The 22,566-nt window shown below is 33.4% G+C and overlaps 1 protein-coding gene across 3 annotated transcripts in view; it reads right to left on the bottom strand.

The window, feature by feature from the left end:
* LOC113517012 (roquin-1) overlaps nucleotides 1-22,566 on the bottom strand; it is a 32,420-nt gene that overhangs the window by 7,323 nt on the left and 2,531 nt on the right. For all 3 annotated transcript variants that reach the window (XM_026901538.3, XM_026901530.3, XM_031911614.2), the window contains exons 2-10: nucleotides 21,851-22,013; nucleotides 16,252-16,444; nucleotides 13,707-13,867; nucleotides 13,075-13,212; nucleotides 11,378-11,485; nucleotides 10,566-10,899; nucleotides 8,805-8,966; nucleotides 7,681-7,822; nucleotides 4,583-4,758 (exon numbers count right to left, since the gene is read on the bottom strand). In XM_026901538.3, the coding sequence (XP_026757339.2) occupies nucleotides 4,583-4,758; nucleotides 7,681-7,822; nucleotides 8,805-8,966; nucleotides 10,566-10,899; nucleotides 11,378-11,485; nucleotides 13,075-13,212; nucleotides 13,707-13,867; nucleotides 16,252-16,444; nucleotides 21,851-22,012 (1,576 nt within the window). In that variant the 5' untranslated portion in view covers nucleotide 22,013. The remainder of the gene's footprint in view (nucleotides 1-4,582; nucleotides 4,759-7,680; nucleotides 7,823-8,804; nucleotides 8,967-10,565; nucleotides 10,900-11,377; nucleotides 11,486-13,074; nucleotides 13,213-13,706; nucleotides 13,868-16,251; nucleotides 16,445-21,850; nucleotides 22,014-22,566) is intronic.

Genomic DNA, 22,566 nt, shown 5'->3' with positions numbered 1-22,566 from the left:
ATTTTCTCCATCTGTGACTGTAAATCATTTGAAAAAGTAAATATCTTAAACTATTAAAACAGAAGATGGGATAAGATATGCAAGCAGGTACATACAGAAGTGCGGTTTTTTTTTGCGCAACTTCTAAATGGCGGTTTTCAATTCGGATGTGTTTTTCTACATTTATTACCTCACAACTCGGTCAGTTGTAAACCGATTTGAAAAATTATTTTTTTATCAGAAAGAGTAATAATAATTACAAAGTGTTCCTATAGAAATTTTATCAATTGTTATGTAATCCGTTTAGTAATTTTAGTTTTTAAATTAAAATAACTGATTTAGTCACAATTGGATTCGGTTATTTTTTTCTGTGGAACACAATTATATCGTCGTTCACTTTATGATTATTCATTACACACGTAACGAAAATCGACACTGCTTTGTGATTGGGTAAAAGAATTTGGAGGTTCTTCCTCCATATTTGACAATTGGGGCAAAATCGCATCTGGCAATATTAACGTTAATTTATGTCAAAAGTCGCAAAACGATTTGTATCTAAAGCCATAGAAGATACGTTAAAAAAAATTATGAAAAGATATTTATATCATCATCTAATCAGCGATTATCTGTCCACTGCTGAACATAGGGCTTTCCCATAGACTACCATAAGGAATGGCCCTGAACTACCTAAGATAATTTCATGGTTAATTGATACTTGGGCCTCAATATCGGCGATCAAATATATTTTCTCTAACATTAGGATTCATTAAGAGTGTGTTACCGTAAATGGAACAAGTAGCATAGTTCAAGTTATGCGATATGTTTATCTCAATTTACATTTTGAAAACTAAACTATTCAGCGCAGGCCCTATTTATTTGATTCCTTACCTTGTAAGGATTAATTAGGTTATTTGGCACCGACTTTAAAAAGATCAGTAGGTAGCACATATCACAAAACAATATTAGAAAAGCAATGTAGGTATTATATGGCGTGGCTGCTGCGTCGCCAGTTCTTTTTTCTTAGAATTGACTGAACACGCTGCCACTTGTCTAGATCTAATTATGTTAAACATAATCGCCCACTCGGCAATAGCATATATTTAAATCATAGCGCATGTAATAACTCTGTACAGGCTAATAAAACACTAACCGATACAGAGTTATGTGCCTTCCATCATCATCATCTCAGCAGCATTTTTTTATACCACTGAGGTGACAATGATGCATACGCCCCACCTGATAGTAAATGGTTACCGTAGCATACAAGCGCCTGCAATACCAGGGGTATTAGGTGCGCGTTGCCGACCCTGAAGAAACCTCTTTACCCCTTTTTGAAGAACCCCATGCTGTAGTCTCTTGGGAAAAATTCCGCAAGGAGCACATTCCATAATCTGAGTATTTGTGAAAGCAAACATCTCTGAAACCGCGCTATATGCGACCATTTAGACTGTAGGATATGAGGATGAACGCCTTGTCGATGGCGAACCGTACGATGGTAGAAAGTGGCCGTGGGCATCATACTGAACAATTCTGAACACAATCCGTTGTACAAGCGGTAGAACATGCAGAGTGAGGCAAAATCTCTCCTAAGACTTAATGGTTCGATACCGCTTGTAAGCCTGGGATCATCGACAATTCTCATAGCTCGTCGTTGCACTGAGTCGAAGGGTTTAAGCTGGTATTTAGGTGCTCCCGCCTATAAGTGACAGCAATACTCTATGTGGGGCCGGATTTGCGATTTATAGAGCATTAATCGCTGATCCGGCGTGAAGTAATGCTTCACTCTATTAAGCACACCGAGTTTTTTGGATGCCAGCTTCACCTTATCTTCGAGGTGGCCACTGAACTGTACGTCACTAGAGATGTCGACGCCAAGGATCCCAATGCTTTTAGATATGTGCCCTGGAACTGAGCAGTAAACTGAAGCCACAGCAAATGAATTTTTTTAGCGGTGAACACGCAAGCTTGAATTGACATTCTCAGCATGCACTCGTCTAAATAATTTGAAAGACTAAATAACGGTTTATAGCTGCCTATAATATGCAGGGAAATTATCTCTTAATTCCTAACAGTTAAGGATTTAAACCTTCCATCGACAACCCAGTTGAATAACTTAAGGAAGTATAACAACTAACAGTCTATACGTGCCTATAATATTTAAAGAATTATTCCCTAACTCTTAACCTTTAAGAAGTGTATTTGATCATTAGCTGAACAATTTGAGAAGATGACTACCAGATACAAACATGAAATAGAAAATTTAAAAAATATATAAAGCACTATACGTGCCTATAAAATCTAAAGCTTGCCCTGGATTTTTTTACAATTCAATCATCACGATCCTACCTCAGAAGTATATTCTTTCGAATAACAAAATAATTTTTAAAATCCGTCTACAATCGACGGAGAAATGGGTGAGCATATATAAATAATATACAGACGAAAATAAAACCTCCACCTATTTTCAAGTTGGTTAAAAATAGGATTAAACCCAATTACAATTTAAACACTTGGCTAAATAAAATTCAATCAGTATTACTTAGAAATGTCCATAAAATCAATGCCCATATTCTAATTATAGGTATCTATAACTGCGTATTAGCATTCAGTAGATATGAACTAGTACTCTTTCAATTTCATATTTTATGCTCGGTGATAAGTGGCACCGATATAAATATAATGAAGAGCCGAACCCAAATTTCTTTAAAAAAAAAATGCATACATATCATTTAACATATTTAATTAATCAACTTAATTAAATTATGAAGTTTAATAAAAAAAATGTGTAAGTCACATTACTTGCTGCACACAAACAAAAGTAGACATAGATTGATAATACCAAAAGAAAAAAAAAATAAAGAATACATATATCAAAAACAAAGGAAGGAGTTAACAAAATTTCCCCTTATATATCGTTACAACATGTGGCATACGATTATCTTAATATTGTATAGTCTATTTTATTAATATTCCGTTATAATTGTTCATTAAGATAATTTTATTACACTTGTCAAAAAATTTCATCTAGCCAGTATACCACATGAAGGTGAAAACCGTAAAGGTAAATAATTATTGCACAAGATGTTAGAGTATGTGTGTATGGAAAAGAGATTATTAGTAATAGAGATTAGAGGCGTCATTTCCAACAATATACCCACTTAGGTCGAACTCCTCGCGGTTACATTGTGATTAACTCTTATGAAATTCATCACAATAAGCTAACAGGGTTGTATTTATCCTCACCTATCTATCAGAAGTATAGCAATTTCCATTATCATCTCGAAAAAAAAACCTACCATAAGTGTAGCTATTTTATATTATAACAGGAGCGATGGTAAGGATTGTTACATTTCTCGCAGGCTACGCCCTCTAGCATCGACAGGAACACGCTACAAGCAACGCATTTAGCAGCCATTACGTTAATAAGCAGACGATGCTTTAGAACAATGCTATTATTGATCGGCTGATTTACGTAACTGTCGTTTATCACTAGATGACGTAAATGCTAGTAAATACAATTTATATTTTTGATAAAAGTAAAAAAAAACTATGAACTAATAATATCACTTAACAAACAAATACAATAAATCAATGTAAAACATCATTACAGAATGACTTGATGTACACTGTTTTAAAGCTGGAGATAAAAATAATTATTAAAACTTTAACTTATAGGCAAACTCACGTGTTGCACTGTAAGAATTAGATTTTTTTTAAAGAAAATAACAGTGATAGGGAAGGTAACATCAAGACATGTGTGACGTGCGTGAATCAAGGCGTGCGTTACACGCAAACTGCTGTTACTATATTCATACAAGCGAAATATAAATTATCTTGCTAATACAAAAAAATAATTATAAGGCCTCCTAGTTTCATTGTATTTTATGGTTAAGGTTTTATGGTTAATTTTATGGTTGTAGGGTTAAGATAATTTACATTTTACATAACACCATAGACAATATATTTGAATACAAACCAAGAAAAAGAAAATAAGAATCTGCCTTTACGAACAAATAGACAGAGACAGGAGACAACAAATTTTATGAACAGTTCATACAATTTACGCGAAATTGTTCTTTAATAATCTTTGTTTTTTTTTTTAATTGTTGCAAAAAAGGCGCTTATTAACAATTGTTAATTAACGAATTGTTAATAAACGCCTTTTTTGTTCGAAAATTACAAATTAATAATTTATTGCTACTATGTAATGAGTTACAAAACTATACCGTCCAATAATACTCCGTTGGCTCAGATGGAGAACTTACAATCTAATTAAATGGTAAAAAAACGCACACGAAAATAGGGGGCAAAAAAGTCATTGGAAAAATATATATAAAAAAAATAAAAATCTTCTAAATTTAATGTCAAGTTTTCTCTATATGTTTTAATAATAGCAGATAGAACTATATAAATATATAAAAATAAATATTGTTGGGAGCATCAACTTGTACATCACGGAATGAGCTGGTGACCACCGGAAGACGCAAGTAACAGACCGACGGTTGCGATAGCGGGCACACTGCGTACGTTAACATTCCTGTAGTGGTGTCAAGGGGAAGGCTCAACTTGTCCATATCAGCATACAAGCCATGATTATACTCACGTGGATGATTATAATTATCCATGTGCGCGTGAGTCGGGTGTTGCGGTAGCGGGAACCGCGGATACATCGGCTGTGGCAGCGATATGGGCGGTAGGGGCGGCGGCGGCATCGGTATCGTCGACGGTAGTGCTGTCATGAATGGGTAATTACCATTCGTCGCATTCGTTGATCGGTATCTGTATGGACAATAATAATCAAATTAGCAATAAATCAACCTCTAAGCAGACATTAATTACTAATATATAATTAACATATAATATGATATTTTTCATATAATTTTCTTTATTTTTAATTAAATAATTCTTCACCTGTCTGGTAAGGCTCTATTAATATTACCAGAGGGAGACTTTGTACAAAAGTCGATTGCTTGGGTACCTCTGTTCCATTCGTGTTTCTACCGTGAAGCAGTTGTGTTTGCATGGCTGTGTTTCGGTTTGAAGGGTGGGATATGGCGTGAATTTACAGGGTACAGAGGAATAACACCTGAGTCCTCAGGAATGGCAACGCATGGGGGGTATCATGGGCGAAACTGTATACCCTGTTATGTCCATAGTACTGCTCATGTCTATAGGCGACGGTTACCACTTTCCATCAGGTGGGCCGTCAGCTTGTTTGCCATTCTAAGTTGTATAAAAAAAATAGCTGCTGTAATTTGCGCTTGGCCCTAATAAATTAAAATGAATATCTTACGTGTCAATTTAGAACACGTTCTAGTTGTGTGCGAAGCACATAAATCCTAAATAAAACATAAGTCGCCAAAGTATATATTAATAATAAATAAATATTTTATAGTTTTAACATTTATAAAACTTGTAAGTTAAATGTGAAAGTTTGTAAAGTTTGTGGATGTTAACCAGTCACGCTTATAGACGAGGGACATTTTGTCCGAGCTTTAAAGTCCGATGGGAGACAAGCCTCGGATAAATGAAAATCTACGTACAAAATTTTCATTGACGTCTTTCAAATAGATAAACGGAAAAAACGAAGATTAAAATAAAATTAAATAAATAAATAGTGAATCTTAATAATATTTCATTTAATAGAAAAATAATCGCTACTTTTATTAGAAATAAAATTTCGCTTAGTAAATTCAATTCATCGCTAAGGCAGTTAGTTATAAATTATTAATAAATTTACAAAAAGAACATTCGCAATGTACAGATAATAAATGTCTGTATTATGTGTAATGCAATACAGAAATCGATACTTGCAAGCCTCTTCTAGCAGGGTAAAAGGGATCATTACAAATGGCGTCCCACAGAACCGCCCCTAGTAATATACTCTATTAGGTCGAACTCCACGTGATTACCCCTCGAAACTATCGTGGTTAATTCATATTCAACTCATCACGATGGGCCAGCTGATTTGCCTCCATCCTCATCTATCATCATAACTTACTTGTGCCCCGCCAGCGTATACCGAAAGCGCCGACGGGATTACCATTCCATTTTCACCCACCCGTTGCCATTCCTGAGAACTATAATGTTATACCTCCTGTCCCTATGGTTTCACTGCCACAATCTGCCCTTCAAACCGAAAGACAGACATACAGGCACAACTGCTTCACGATAGAAACACTGATGGGACAAAACTATCAAAACAGACAACTTTTGTAATGAATTTACGATTGTTTTTTTTATTTTTTTATTTAAATATGCATAGAATGTTGGTCCAATAATGTATGTATAACTAACGGTTTTAGTTTTTTTTTTTTAATAAAATTCATGATGTTCATTAACTAAATAACGCTAATAACGTAGCTTTGTATAGGTGAAAGAATTATTTAAATGGGTTAAGTGATATTTGTGTTTATCCATTACAAACAAACATACAAAAAAATCAAAAAGCTTATCTTTATAATACAATAATAGCTTAGATGTAGCCGGTATTTTTATGGCATAAATCGTGAATAATGTATATATAAAAAAAATACATCGCAACAGCTCTTTCATAACAGCGCTAGCATATCTTTATTCTGATATCACAAAAAAAAGAAACAACAAAATTTAAAGTTTTGAATGTGAACTTAAGAAAAGCTTTGCAACTCTATTCATAAAGCTTAAAAAAATAATATCCTATTAATATAATAAATGCGAAAGTTTTCAACGATGGATGTTTACTGAACGGATTTAAATGAAATTTGGTACACGTATAGATTATGTCCTAACGCGTTTGGGGGAAGGGATTGTTAGTAATGCAAACTACCAGTCCCATTGCTAGCAATATACCCTGTCAAGTCGACCTGCACGTGGTCCCCCTTGGAAACCATTGCGCTGAATTCTAGTGCATTCACACGATGGGCTAAGTGATCTGTCTTTTCATCCTCATCTATCACCCCTCACTGGTGCTCCGTCAGCATATCGCGGGCGGAGTCATGGACTCGGTTAGTATAAGATAAATGTGTTAAAAATCTACCAGACATGAACAATATATTAAATTTTCACAATTGTAAGAGTTATAAAGGGAGGGGAAGCCCCAAGAGAAAGAGATTGAGTTGTCTGAAAGACGATATGATAGGAACGAACGCAGGAAGTAAACAGTGGAACGACAGCTTATAGGGCAGAGGATAATACAAAAGCAAAATCACAATCGTAATCACAAAGCTTTAAAACGTACAATTTCATTTTCACTCGCATAAGCCATTTGTGTCAGCATTTTATTATTAAAAATAAATATTAATAGCATTTAAAATACATATCGAACGATAGCGAACACAAATTAACATTTCGCAAATTAATAAATAAATCGCATGACATATTCGTTATCATTCCTCTAAATCATTTTTTATTTAATTAGATTAATTTACATTATATTCGGTACAAAACGGTGTCTCTCTCTCTCTCTCTGTGTGTGTGTGTGTGTGTGTGTGTGAGAGAAAGAGAGAGAGAGAGAGAGAGAGAAAAATATTATAAAATATATATATATATATATATATATATATATATATTTTATAATATTTTTCTGAATATCAGTTGATTGGTTATGTTATAGCAAGGTATGGAATATGTAATTTATGATAGTGTGTGGACGTTAAGCGGTTGCGTGTACAATGACATTGCATAGTATCAAATACATTGGTGGTAGTAGTGGTGCAGTACCTCTCGAGCTCCTCTTCGGAATGTGCGAAGGTGCACGTGTTGCCACGTGGACAGAAGGAGCGGTTGGCGGTGTCCCTACACATCGACACCTTGTACTTAGTGTGGGTGGGCGTGGAGACCGCTGTCTGCGGAGATGGCTGGCCTAATATGATTGAACAAACAAAAGAGAACCATTATTTATTTTATTATACAGTAAGAAAACCAATTATACTTTTCACTATAAAAATCAATGATTAAAAATAGAAATAGTAAAAATCAAGATTTAATTAATTAATAAAATTTATATATATATATAAATCATATAGGTATACATCATCATCATCATCATCTCAGCCGGTAACTGCCCACTGCTGAACACAGACCTCCCCCTATGGCGGTTTATACATACAGGTAGGCAATTAATATAACGCATAACACCTTAGTCCTTAGAAATAGCAACGCATGAAATAGCAACGCATCATGACCGACACAGAATACGCTGTTATGTCCATGGCACTATTTGTGCTTATAGGCGACGGTTACAACTTTCCATCAAGTGGGTCGTCAGATCAGATAGTTTGCCATTCTGAGTTGAATAAAAAAAAGAGAGAGATAGAAAACCATGCGCTTTTGGGTAAAAAACTATATACTGTACTATTGTATAGCCTAAACCTTCAATGAGCTACCAAATGTGTAAAGAATTTTTAAAATACAATCTTAGCTTTTTAATATATAAGATTCCTTTATGAATTAACCTATTCGTTCCGCCAAAGTGTGTACAAATATTTAGCAATGTAAAATTATTTGTTATGAACATAAATTTAGAAGAAAAAGGTTTAAGTACCAGAAAAAGACTTTGTACAAAAGTCGTTTGCTTGAGTACCTCTGTCCCATTCGTGTTTCAACCGTAAAGCAGTTGTGTTTGCATGGCTGTTTTTCGGTTTGAAGGGTGGGACATGGCTTGAATTTACAGGGTACAGAGGAATAACATCTGAGTCCTCAGGAATGGCAACGCATGGGGGAAACAATATGTCCATGGTACTGCTCATGTCTATAGACGACGATTACCACTTTCCATCAGATGGGCCGTCAAATTGTTTGCTATTTTAAGTTGTATAAAAAAAAAGTAACATATATCAACTTACTCGTGGAAGGCTCGATGCAGCGTTCTTGTGGGGCATACTTTGGATTGTGGTTGGCGTCGCGATTACTGGCCTGGTGCTGCAGGTAATGTATTAACCTGGAGACCACCTCCTTCAGTGAAGCCATCACGTCCGCCAACTGTCTCCACGATGGGCTTTTCGCATCTGTAATAAAGAAAATTATTAACTGTTTAGTTACAATATTAAAATTTGTATACTATTCTAAAGGGCATTCATTTCCTGAGAAAATTTCCTAAAATATTTATAAAAGAGGTTCTTGAATTGTTTAATTTTTTAGGATTATGTTACACTACTACGTCACCATATCTGAGGCTATATTCACAGTTGTTTTTGCAAACTATAGTTATATAACGTAACTTTTTTTGTTAATTATTCACTAATTAGCTGATTCATCAATATCTACATCAATGTGTTTGTCGTTTCCGACACAGCGTCTCATCTCGTACCAAGTGACCAAGACTTCCGGAAGAAGTCGAAACAATTGCTGGAAATGACAAACACAGCTAGTTCATAAAATTCCCGTTATACACATATATAGCAATCGTTATAAAAGGAACATAAGTTTAAAAAAAATTAATGATCACAAAAGACATAAAATATATGAGAAACTCATGGGTCACTTTTTACTCCGCCAAACAATATATTTTTATTTGGTTAACAATTCAATTCAATTCGTTTATTTATCTGAACATGGGTACAAATTTATCTAAAATTATAATAAATAAATGAAACAACAAGTTTAACCAATTTCATATAAATAAAGGAAATTATATTGTTTATCACTCTATTTATAGCTGTGGGTTGCCACTACATATATGCTATGGTAATTAAATGCCCACAATGCTACAGGATGCCTTGGGAATGTTACATAGTGTTTGTGATATAACTATCTAAATCATGTTATCTCTGTCTTTAGCACATTTTTTAGAGTTGGCACAGTATATTTTATTTTTCCATTGATACCTACCAGCTGTTAAAAGAGTCTTACAGCTAAAAAAAATAAATACTAAAGTCGTAGACATGTGTGAATGTTTAAATTTCCATTATAAGATTTTTTTAAATCGTCTCGAAGCTAATAAATGGGTTACATAACATATTTATTGGCCATATATAATTAAAGAAAAATTGAATAAAAACATAAAATCCACAGGTTCAAACATAGTACGGACAATGGGTTCTCGACTCTGCTGAGACTGCTGCAGAATTCCGATGATATTCTTCGGATATAAAATTCAAATTTCTATTCTATCAAGTCCTAAAGTTGCATAATGGATACACATTGTCATTATTTATACTTAAAACCCCTGATTTTTTATATAATTAGTCTAATATAATAAAAAGAAAAGATTTGTTTGTAATGAATAAACTCATAAACTATTCAACCGATTTTAAAAATTCTTTCACTTATAGAAAACTACATCAGCGGGTAACATAAACTATATATTTTTTTCGAAAATTCTATCTATCCACGCGAAATCGGGCCGAATCAGTAGTAATTAAACTGAGAATCTTCAAGTCGATAGTGGCTAATTATTTCCTTGCTAAGTGCTCTCCATCTTAGATCATCATCAACATCAAGCGTAAACTAGTAATAAGAAAAAAATGCTTTATGTCAATACACATTGGAATAGTCGCAATGTAATTCAGCATTAATACAAACCTACGTGATTTCTGAATGCTAACAGCACATGTTTTGTGTAATTCTGAATTTTTGTAATAATAAATAAATAAATAAATAATTACCTGGACTAGGATCGATGTTTGCGAGCCTATCGAGGTGTATGCTCATCGTGCCTAATTGTGCCGGGTCACCAGTCCTCTGCAGTGCTATGAACAACTCTTGGATCGATTGTGCGAACGACTGTGGTGTTTGCAACTTGTCAATGATACTCTGCATGTGACTCTTGTGCGTCGTATCGCCGTATAGTAGCGCACTCCACTGGTCCGGCGCTATCCGGAGGCCGGCCTCCGTCGCTATCTGGACTATCTGGGCGTCGTGCTCCCGCCGTAGCGACTCGTACGTGCGAAACTCCTCCTTCAATTGCATTAGTGATGAGTCGCATTCGCGTTTTGATACCTGCAAATATGAAAGGGATTGTTAGTAATTGTTTTTTACTTCGACTTAATAGGACTGAAGTCGCTTCTTTTTAATGAAACTTTTTTTTAATTATCTTTCTAATAAAATTATGAGACTTATTCCGATAGTAAAACATATTATTATCAGGGCATGTTTCATAATTTTATATAAATTAATGTTAATTATATAATATAAAAAAAAATATTAAAAATTACAAATGATTATTAACAAATGTACAAAATTATATTATCCTATACAAATTATCCAATAACAGTTTCAAATAATAATAATAAATAGATAATACAGACAAACCATAACGATGATGCATTACAATATTATCTTTGACGAATACACTATGTGATACGTCACAGAAAAAAAAAACCTCAAACATCAAAGGTGGAAGACCTTTGTTTTGATGAATTGAAAATGGAAAGATAATTTGTATGAGGAATATATAAAAAATAATTTATATACAGACCTTAAAACAAGAAGCCCTGTATAGGAGCTGGACGACGTGGCCTATGCTAGTTTTGGAAGCCTGCGGGAAGTGAGGCTCTAATCTTTGGACGACAAACATCACTAACACCTGTAAATAATATTTTATCATTAATTAAAAATATTTGTACACTATGAATGTATATTTATTTGTATATTATAAGACAGTTTATATTTAATTAAACATAATTTATAAACGACGAATCAAACATCACAACAACATTATTCCGTGCACATTATCCGCTGATGATACTCCATTCCTTTTGTAATTGCATACTTGGTATTTACATTCCATAATAGCTTTTTGTCCGCTACTTTATCCGCATGGATTTCAGAAATAGGAAAGCTAATAAAATAGGCTACTTATAGATAGCTTATCAAGTTGAAATATACGCCAATTTTTAAGTTGAACCTTGAAGAATCTAATCGTAAAAATCGCATATAATTCAATGAAGGAGTTTTTGCGTGATACCGGAACAAATTCAAATTCAAATTCAAATTCAAAAATCATTTATTCATGTAGGACATTTTAGCCGCTTATGAACGTCAAATTTTTACATTATAATTTTATATTTTCCCTACCGTCCAGTTCGGTATATAGATCCAATTGAGAAGAACTGGCAAGAAACTCAATTGAATTACTTTTTTTTTTTTTAAAGCCAGTTTATTTACAATGTATATTTATATAGGTGTCTATGTCTAACATTAAATGAAAATTCAGTGCATGAACAACTATTGCCATGCACACTCGTCATTCAAGTAATCGTTTAGTGAGTAATAGGCTTTGCTCAGTAAATATGATTTAACAGATATTTTGAATTTATTTAAGGGTAATTCCAACATATCCTTTGGTATCTTATTGTAAATTTTTATACCTATTCCCATAAAAGACCTATTAACTTTTTCTAAACGATACTTGGGGACAGCAAGTTTGTCTTTAAATCTAGTATTAATATTATGAATATTGCTGTTTTTTGGAAATAAGTCAAGATTTTTATGAACATATAGAATATTTGAATATATAAATTGAGAAGCAACGGTGAGTATAACATACAGATAGATAGACAAAACTTCTAATAATATTGTTTTGGAAACTATTAATCTTATTAAAACTGTGCATATTATTTTTTCCTAAATATCTCTCATGTACAGACGCCATCAACTTACAATTTTATTACAGTGAATGCTCTATATAAGCAACTCATTTGAACAAATTTCAATAAAAAAAAAACTCTTATTGGGAAAAGATATTTATAGGAAAAAAGGAGTATAAAAATACTTACTGTCTGGAAAATATTTTTACTTGTTTCTTTTACAAATTAAGCCTTAATTTTAAGAATAAATAAAATATAAAGAGTGTTTCTTATAGAGAGGTTGCTAATATAGAGCGTTTACTGTCTATAAATATTAATAAAATAAATATAATATTAAACTGAGCTTGTAATGTCAAGTTTTCGTTAATAAACAAATTTGTTTCAACTATGGCATAATTAGCTGACTCGCCAAACATAGATTTGCCTTCTATTGCAAAAAAAAACTATTTTTACATATCAGAATAAAAACAATACAGATTCACAAAATTTAATTAAAATCGGTTTAGTAGTTTTAGAGATTAATATGCACGAACAAGGTGAGATTGCATATTTATTTATATATATTAAGATTACTTCACAGGCTTACCTTTCTTGACAATGCTGAGCCATCTTCAAGTGCAAGTAATACCAATTTAAGTACCTCTTCTTGCATTGCTGGGCCGAGGAACTGACAACCGCGTGCCCTGACTGCCGCCCATAAATTGGCACTTAGCTGCTGAGAATTCTGGTAATAAAAAAAAATAATGTAATGTTTTGTGTAGAGCAGTTTCCTAAACTTTAAAAATAATAGAACATTCAACAAATACCTTTTATTTTATGGAACCCCATATGAAATGATTACAAATAAAAAAACACTGTAATTTAAATAAAAACGAAAGCTTTTATTATTTAAAAGTATAGAAATTTATAGTTTCTTTAAACTTTTAATGTGAAGAATGAAATTGTTTCACTGTATAAATAATTTCGCTGAACCTTGGTGCCCTTTTTACTCTAGGACTCCCTGGTATAGAGTAACAAACATTCCCTAATTCTCAGGACACCATATGATACATGTATAGAAAATAGAAGTATAAAAAGAAATGGCTCGAAAGAAAAACCAGGAGTGCTCATCCCTTCCTCCCACTCCTTTTACCCAAAGTCCTGTGCATCATTATCTCTCACACGTGACTTTGTGAAGCTTTGTTCACATCATCACCTTAATACATATGTGACCATCACCTGATGTTGGAGTATGAGCTCTGTGACTGTCCTCTCTCCGAGCGAGCGAGCCGCCCGAACGGCTCTCTCTCGCCCCTCCTCGTCTGTCATCGCGCACTGCAGCAATGTCACCAGCTTCCTCTGCATCGGGCGCGAGAGGCGGCTGCCCATACCGTTGTTGACTGAACGGCACATGAAAAACGACGACAATGTTACTAATATAATAATATTATAACTAACGATGTCTGATATATTTAAGAAAAATTTATATGAGAATTAATAAGCACAATAGAAGCCAAAATAATATTCTTTAGGATTTTTGTCTGTCTGTTTGTAACGGCATCATACAAAAACAACTGCACTGAAACTGGATGCGGCTTTTATAATTGTGTCCCTAAAGATCTAACTTAAAAATTAATGTGCATTTTATTATCATACGGTCTCTATATTTGAATAATTTTATTTGTTTTTTTTTCTAGAAGAAAGTTAGTTTCAAATAAGGAATATCTTACTTTACGATTTCAAAAGCGTCAATACTTCAGCTTACCGAAGTATGGCAAATTTTAAAATTCAATGTTTTTGATTGATTATTTAAAAAAAGAACGCTTTACTAGCGAACTAAAATGTTAATTGTGCAATAATATTCTTATTAAGCTGTCGTTGAAGATTTGAAGCACATCATTTGAAGCAGCTGTGTTTGTATGGCTGTGTTTCGGCCTGAAGGGTGGGAATATGGCGTGAATTTACAGGGTACAGAGGAATAACACCTGAGTCCTCAAAAATGGCAACGCATGAGGGGTATCATGGGCGAAACAGTATACTCTGTTATGTCCATGGTACTGCTCATGTTTATAGGCGACGGTTACCACTTTCATCAGGTGGGCCGTCAGCTTGTTTGCCATTCTAAGTTGTATAGAAAAAAAATTAGGATTTGATGGCAAATATGTATTTGAAAAATTGCCAAGATTTTAGTAACAGATTTATAAATAAAAAAATTAAGTATATAGAATCGAACAGAATAATTAATTAATAAACATTTGTTTTTAAATATTGACAAATAAATGCGACGTTGCCACATTTCGGCGTGGTAAAATATGAACGCTCTTAATGTGTGCTCAGTAATGTCCAAGGTACAGCTGTGTCAAGTTAGTTTTAAAATGTTGATAAGGAAATTGGGACGAAGCATCATTTACGCAACTCTCTACTGACGAATTAAGATTACTTAACGACTAGTGGCTGTCGACGACACGGTATTCTTTCTATATGTTACAGATCAAGTGATCAATAGGGACACTATTTATAATGGCCGAGCATTATGTATAATGACACGCTACGCTACACATCTAATTATTTGTTATTATTTAAACTTTTTATCACGTCGTCTCGTCATTATGAATGAACGTGATCGTTAGACAATCTGATAATACAGATACAATAGATGGGATGCAGGGAGACACAAACGACTGACACGCGACGCGTTAGTATGTCGTCTAAATGTGGACGGCGATGTTGTAATCAATATAGTTGTAAAAATGGCTCTAAATTTGATAAATTTTGTAGTTCTAAAGAAAATAAATACTGTATAACTCAACATATCATGAGAGCGGCGATTTGTATCTTAATAATACAATATATATATATATATATATATATATATATATATATATATATATATATATATATATATATATATATATATATATATATATATACGTGTACTTGATCTCTGTATAGGGAATATGTTTAAGAAAAAACAATATGAGTGATTTTAAAGAAAGCAATAGATGTCAAAACAATTTTGTCTGTATGTTTATTCTAGCATCACGCAAAAATTGCTGCACCAAATTAGATGTGAGTTTCACAATTGTATACCCGAAAGTCTAACTTAAATCCTTTTCATTGTGTTACCTACTGCTGAAATCCACGCGCATAAAATAGTGGACAAAAAAATACTTATGTTCAATTCCGTTTTATAATTATATGATATTTTTATTCGATTTTATTAAGTTACTTGTTAGTCACTGCTAAGAACTACTGGATTCTAAATATAGAATCCCTTCCAAATAAGTACAAACTATGAGTCCGATTATTGAAATTGTTTATGTTTACTTAGTTTTTAATTTTACAATAAGTCAGAGCATTTATAAGATGAGAAAATTACTTTTTTTTTTTATTTGTAATTTATAAAATAAAATTTTACTAATAAAACATGTCTTTTTATTACTTTGGCTAATAGGTGATAGTCATTATGTATACTGCCCGAACAATTTTAGTATTAAGTAAAAGCTATACAAGTAAGCTAACATAGCCTTCTCATATTAGTAATTTTTCAAAATGACCAAGAATTATGTATGATTAACGTGTACAAGCCTGCAGGAAACAATTAAATAATTAAAAATAATAATAAAAAACCAAAAATGCTCAACGATATTAGGGTCTGGAGAGAGAAACAAACACACACACACACACACACACACACAGAGAGAGAGAGAGGGGGGGGGCGAGAAAGAGAGGGGGTAGAAAGAGGGAGAGAGAGAGAGGGAGAAAGAGAGAGAGAGCAGCTTACCATTTCCGCAATACTTGAGGTAAACGGCGAGGTGCTCCATGCTGCGTACGATCACATCGTACGCCTCCCGGTCCACTTCCGGCAACGCCTGTATGCACGGCGGATGGTACGGCTGAGAGGGCGGCGTGTAGCCCGCCAGCTGTAGCAGCGCCGTGTTCACCACCAAGTCCTCCAATTCTATTTGGATCACAGTCTGTTGGAATATTTCATTTATTCTATAGCAGTGTTTACAATCAACACGCGTTGGGCAATGCTTTGGGTCCATGTTTGACTCTAAATTATCTTTACTAATATAAATGTGTTTGTTTGTTATCTTGGCGCCTATACGGTAGACGAGACGCGTACAGGACTAGTCATTATGTGTATAACGGATATAGTAGGTCTGTCCAAAACATTAGTGAACACAAAGTTATTTGACAGATATTTGTTTTCAAAAGTGAAGTATAGGGAATACGTGTAAATCAAATTTAAACGACAAACACGAACACGGTAAGTTAAAATTTCTCATTATACATATATATATATATATATATATATATATATATATATATATATATATATATATATATAACAATCCTAATTTCCGTGACAATCATTATGTCCATAATAATATCAGGTGTTGAAATTAATTCGTCGAGTTTGTAATAAAAAAAAAGAATATGTATTTTTCAATCCAAATAAAAAGATAAATTACTCAAAATATTGGCCACCGGTAACTATAATTTTCGGAAATACGCCCGAAAAAAACATTCTTAATCAGAAGAAAGAATCCAGAAATCAACGCACATTTGATAAACGACTTTGAGATAAAAAAAAATAAAATACAAATAAAAAAAAAAAACACTTATTTGATATAAGAATATCAAGTAAGTACATATCATAAATGTACATACTTAAAACCAAAAGTAACTGTTTAATATTTATCTCGAAGCTAGTTTATTAAGTTCAAGTCTTCTTTTATTTGATTGAATTGCATGTAATATTTTTATTACAAAACAATAAAAGTTTTAAAGTTAAAAACCTTTATCACAATTATAACAAGTCGTGTCAATCAAACTAAATGTCGCTGTAATTATAGATTCACTACCTATAAGACATTGTTAAGAATTTTTGTCATTTATTTACATGAAAATAAATATTTGTTTATTCGATACCTGAATTAGATATACTAAAGGTCTAACCTAATGGATACTAGCGTATGTGAAAGTTTATTTAATAAAAATCTAACCCCATAGTACAATAGTATTACATAGATTTTTTAGGATACAAATTATAATCTTGGAATAAAAAAAACCAATCAAGTGCGAGTCGAACTCGTTTCGTACAAAATCATCAAGATTTTTTTTTTGTGAAATAACTACAGATTTAAGGTTTTCGGGTTTCTTTCCTTTATATTAATTTCAACCTCTACGCGTTCCTAAGGAAAACGAACGAACGAACGAACGAACGAACGAACGGACGAACGGACGGATGGACAGACGGACAATGAAGTGATCCTATAAGGGTTCCTTTTTTAGAGGAACCCTAAAAACTACGTATTAGGTCAATTATAGCATTCTTAATTTATTGGCAAGGATTCACTATAATTCAACATTCAAGAAAATGTTTATTTATTATTAGAGAATAAACAATACAGATTTAAATGAAAAAAAAAGGATATTTCATTGTAACAAATAAAACAAATCTTACTGTAAAACAATAGAACCAAAATTAATTGGAAACTTCATTTACTTTTATTTATTTTCAATAAATAAGAGTGATTCATTTTCAGGGTTCCGTACTAAAGGAGGAACGTAGGGAACCCTAATAGTGCGACTTTGGCCATCCGTCCGTCTATCACAGCATTACATCTCAACAATACTAATGCTATCAATTTTAAATTTGGAATAATATGACCTGCTTATACGAGTAAATCAATGAAAATAATTGAAAAAATATTTTTATTTTCTTTGCTAGACGGACCGCAACGAATACTCAAAATTTCAAAGTCTAATTGGGTATCAGATGAAAGGAACTTATTAGTACATTTTAAAACAGATTTTTATTTATGTTTGTAATGTGTACTTTTTTACTTATGATCGAAAATGTGAGAAAAAATATTCGCCGCCTTCCCCTTATTTCCAAAGCGAAATATCTCAAATTATCTCACTTTATAAAAGTATATGCAAATATTACAAAAAAAAAAAACACAAATAAAACGATATTTCCAACTAGCAGTTTTTGATAAATTATCAAAAAAAAACCACAAAAACAAAGTTAGGCGGTCCGGTATTTAACCACAATTACGACTCACAATAAAAAATTGTGAGTTGTCATATCTAATATAATGACTGTAAGATATCTGAAATGCATTAAAGGTCATTTTATGTCATATACATTTATATACGGAACGCTCGAGGTGTCAGCTGAATTCGCACTTAACCGGTTTTATTTTTAATTGATACAATTTACTATCGCTGAAATAATTTTGTTCTATTTTAAGAAAACAGTTTTTACTACACATGAATAAAATGCGAAATAAACTGTAATCCAAAAGAACAACATCTGAATGCGGCGGGTGGGATAGGATTTCCCATTTAAGTGGCTGTTTCCACTGGCTTCGCGACGTGCAAACAGGCATTATTGTTTTTCCTTCAATCACATCTATTATAGTCGATAGCATTCCCCGGGTATTGTTTCATTCTGTTTTAATTGTTCATTGTAAATCACACCCATAGCATGAGCCGTATGAGCCACTAACTGTTGAACTTAGGCCTCCCAGTGTTGGGAAGATTTGGCTGCAGTTGTCACGCTTGTCAGGCGTCACACACCCGTATGATTCCACTAAAAACAGAGCAGGAACTTACACTTATTGATATTTTGATTCACCACTGAGGTTTAATGGATAAGAACCCCGCCTGCACTAACGGTATACACTAGCGCACCAATGAGTGATGATAGGTGAGAATGAAAAGGCAAATCAGTTTTTTTTTAATGTATGATATTGAAATGGTAACCCCACCCACGCTATCGGTATACACCGGCGGGGCACCAGTGAAGGATGATAGGTGAGGATGAAGTAGGTCAGTTAGCCCATCGTGACGAATTCAACAAGAATTGTTCACGATGATTTCCAGGGGGAACCACGTGGAGGTCGACCTAATAGGGCATATTGCTAACAATGGGGCTGTCAAACTCCATTGCTAACAATCCCTTTCCCCCCAGGCAAATCAGTTAGCCCATCGTGATGAATACACCTGGAATTCATCACGATGATTACCAAGGGGGACCACGATGAACGTCGACCTGACAGGGTATACTGCAAGCAATGAGCCTGGTAATCCACATTACTAATAATTCCAGAAGGAAGAGGTTGATAATTAACTGAACTTAATCCATGACCTTCTGTCAGGCTATGTTTAGAACTGTAAATACATATTAGATCCAGTTTTCATCGCCGATTCAATCCGATGCAAATAACCATTCCTTTTCTCCTGTTATACGGGATCACAGATCAAAAGACGCCTGTCAAGGTCAGTCGGTTTTAATTCATGTGGTGAGAATGACTGCCCTTTTGGATCATTCCCAAAGTATTAAGGAGTTTTCCTTGTGTTCATAAATCAACATTCAATGATGGAAATAATTCTTGAAACGTTTCACAAAAGTCTTCTTCGAGCAATGTCTCCAATCTTCATACTTTTTCGGCTATCCTTGTCTTCTAAGTCAAAACCACCACTTTGAAATTGCACAAATCATTTCCAGCATGTTTACACAGCTAACTATGTACGTAATAAAGTATGCTCACCGCAAACTTCCGATAGAATACGATGACTATCAGCAAAAATTTTGTTTATAACACAATAATTAAGTAAAATTCCCTGCAGAAACACTTTATTCGGCACAAATTTCGACATAATTTAAAAAATTAAAAGTATATTTGATCGCGCTTTAAACAAATGCATAATGAAAACAATGTCTTATTATAGCCGTTTCACGAATGAATTTATGTAATAAAACTGGTCAAGTGCAAGTTGAACTCACACGCTGAAGGTTCCATATATAAATACAAAATATGTAATAAATAATAAAAAAAAAACCTTAAATGCTTTTCTCGTGCGTTAATTATTATTAGTGATACTACAATTAGCGATTTCTTATTTTGTCCTGTAATTGTGGTTAAAAACTGAACGCATAACTTTGTTTTTTGGAGATTTTTTGATAATTTCTCTAAAACAGTGCTAGTTAGAAACATCGTTTTTTTTCTGTAATATTCACATCATCGTCATCGTCATTTCAGCCATTATCCGTCCAATATTAGCGTATACCTTTATAAACTATACAATGTCAGATATTTTGCTTCACAAATTTTGGAGCTAAGTGGAAAGAAGGGGCTCGGATTTGTTTTTTATATTTTCGATCATAAGTAAAAAAACTACACATCATAAAAATATATAAAAATAAGATTTAAAATGTACATATAAATCCCTTTCATATGATACCCCACTTAGACTAAGAGGTCAATTTTGAAATTTTGTATATCCGTTTTAAGCCCTCTAGAAAAGAAAATAAATCTATCATTTCGATTGCAACATATGCGGGCCAATAATATTTAAAACTATTCCAAATTTCAAATTGATAGCATTAGTAGTTGCTAAGATATAATGCTGTTACAGAAGAACAGACAGATGCACAAACAGACAAACAGATAAATGGACGCATGGCCAAAGTAACCATACCATAAGGGCTCTTTTCTACCAGCTTCGTATGGGACCCTAAAAACGGAATATGGTATTGCCTATACCATCTCTTATAAAAGACTACCAATTAATTCCAATATCTATAATATTCCATAGATAATTTACTTTACTGTACAAACCTTTGGGAAAGTATAAAAACTCTTTCCCACCATCCTGCACTGCGTTATCACAGTCATGAGTATAAATAATATAAACAAATATTCACCATCATAGTTTCATAATAACCAGAGTAATAGAAGTGGAACAATTGTTGGCATGATATACCACATTTTTTATGTAACAGTGCCCATTTACTAGATCATTTCCAATGCAACAATGTGGTGAAGGAATATGGTCTTATAATATATGTATATTACATTATTATTTGTTACATTACATGCAGATGTTATCAATATATAGGTTTTTTTTTTTTTTATACAACTTGGAATGGCAAACAAGCTGACGGCCCACCTGATGTAAAGTGGTAACCGTCGCCTATAGACATGAGCAGTACCATGGACATAACAGAGTATACTGTTTCGCCCATGATACCCCCCATGCGTTGCCATTCCTGAGAACTCAGGTGTTATTCCTCTGTACCCAGTAAATTCACGCCATATCCCACCCTTCAAATGCAAACACAGCCATGCAAACACAACTGTTTCACGGTTGAAACACGAATGGGACAGAGGTACCCAAGCAATCGACTTTTGTACAAAATCTCCCTCTGGTAGGTATATATTGTTAACATATTATATATATAACAATTGTTGTATATATTGATAACATCTGATACCTATACTCTTTCTGAGAATACAGTGATCTATACTACTCCCATGTATTACTCAAGATTAATATATTTAAAGGAAGCGAAAATTACATACCTGGTCGTAAGGACATTGTTTTCTATGTAAATGTTTGAGGCAGTGTCTACAGAGAGTGTGGCCGCAAGCAAGGCTGATAGGGCTCCGGGGAGGTGGACCGAACTCGCGACAGCACACCGGACAATTGAGGTAGTCCGTCCATTGAGGCGCCTGGATTGGCATTCTGAAACAAATTTTTATTTCTGTATTTCACAATTTTTTTTTTTTTAATAATAAAGCATAGAAATATAATTCGACACTGTCCTAACCAAGTCACTATACCAAATGCATGAATCATACAAAATACTCAGCTGACCTAGTGACCATACAAGTGAAAAGGAGAACTCCACATGTATTCACAGTCAGTAAAACTGCATGATGAAGGTAAAGATAAAAGTTTCTTTGACAATCTCCTAGAGACTGCTATTAAGTCTACCTTTAGCACCATGGTATTATATGGCACCATAAGTTGTTAATAACATTAAATGTCTGGCAGGATGAGTTATGACAATGAATTTAGTGGACATTATGGAAAGATAATCTCTGAAATGACAACACAAGAGATAATATTACATTTGGCATCAGATTGGCATCACAAAATTCATTATTATTTAGACTTTATAAACAATCTTAATACTATATATATTATTATTATGAAATCTATGAAAGTATTGGAAAATATTTACAAAGAAATATTGCTATATGTTCTGTAATAGTAATATGATTTTTTTGTATTA

This window comes from Galleria mellonella, unplaced genomic scaffold (genome assembly GCF_026898425.1).
Source record: "Galleria mellonella isolate WM207_F2 unplaced genomic scaffold, CSIRO_AGI_GalMel_v1 utg28, whole genome shotgun sequence".
In the NCBI taxonomy this organism is placed as follows: Eukaryota; Metazoa; Arthropoda; class Insecta; order Lepidoptera; family Pyralidae; genus Galleria; species Galleria mellonella.
The sequence above is the reverse complement of the archived record's forward strand: the minus strand, read 5'-3'. Positions and strand labels throughout refer to the sequence as shown.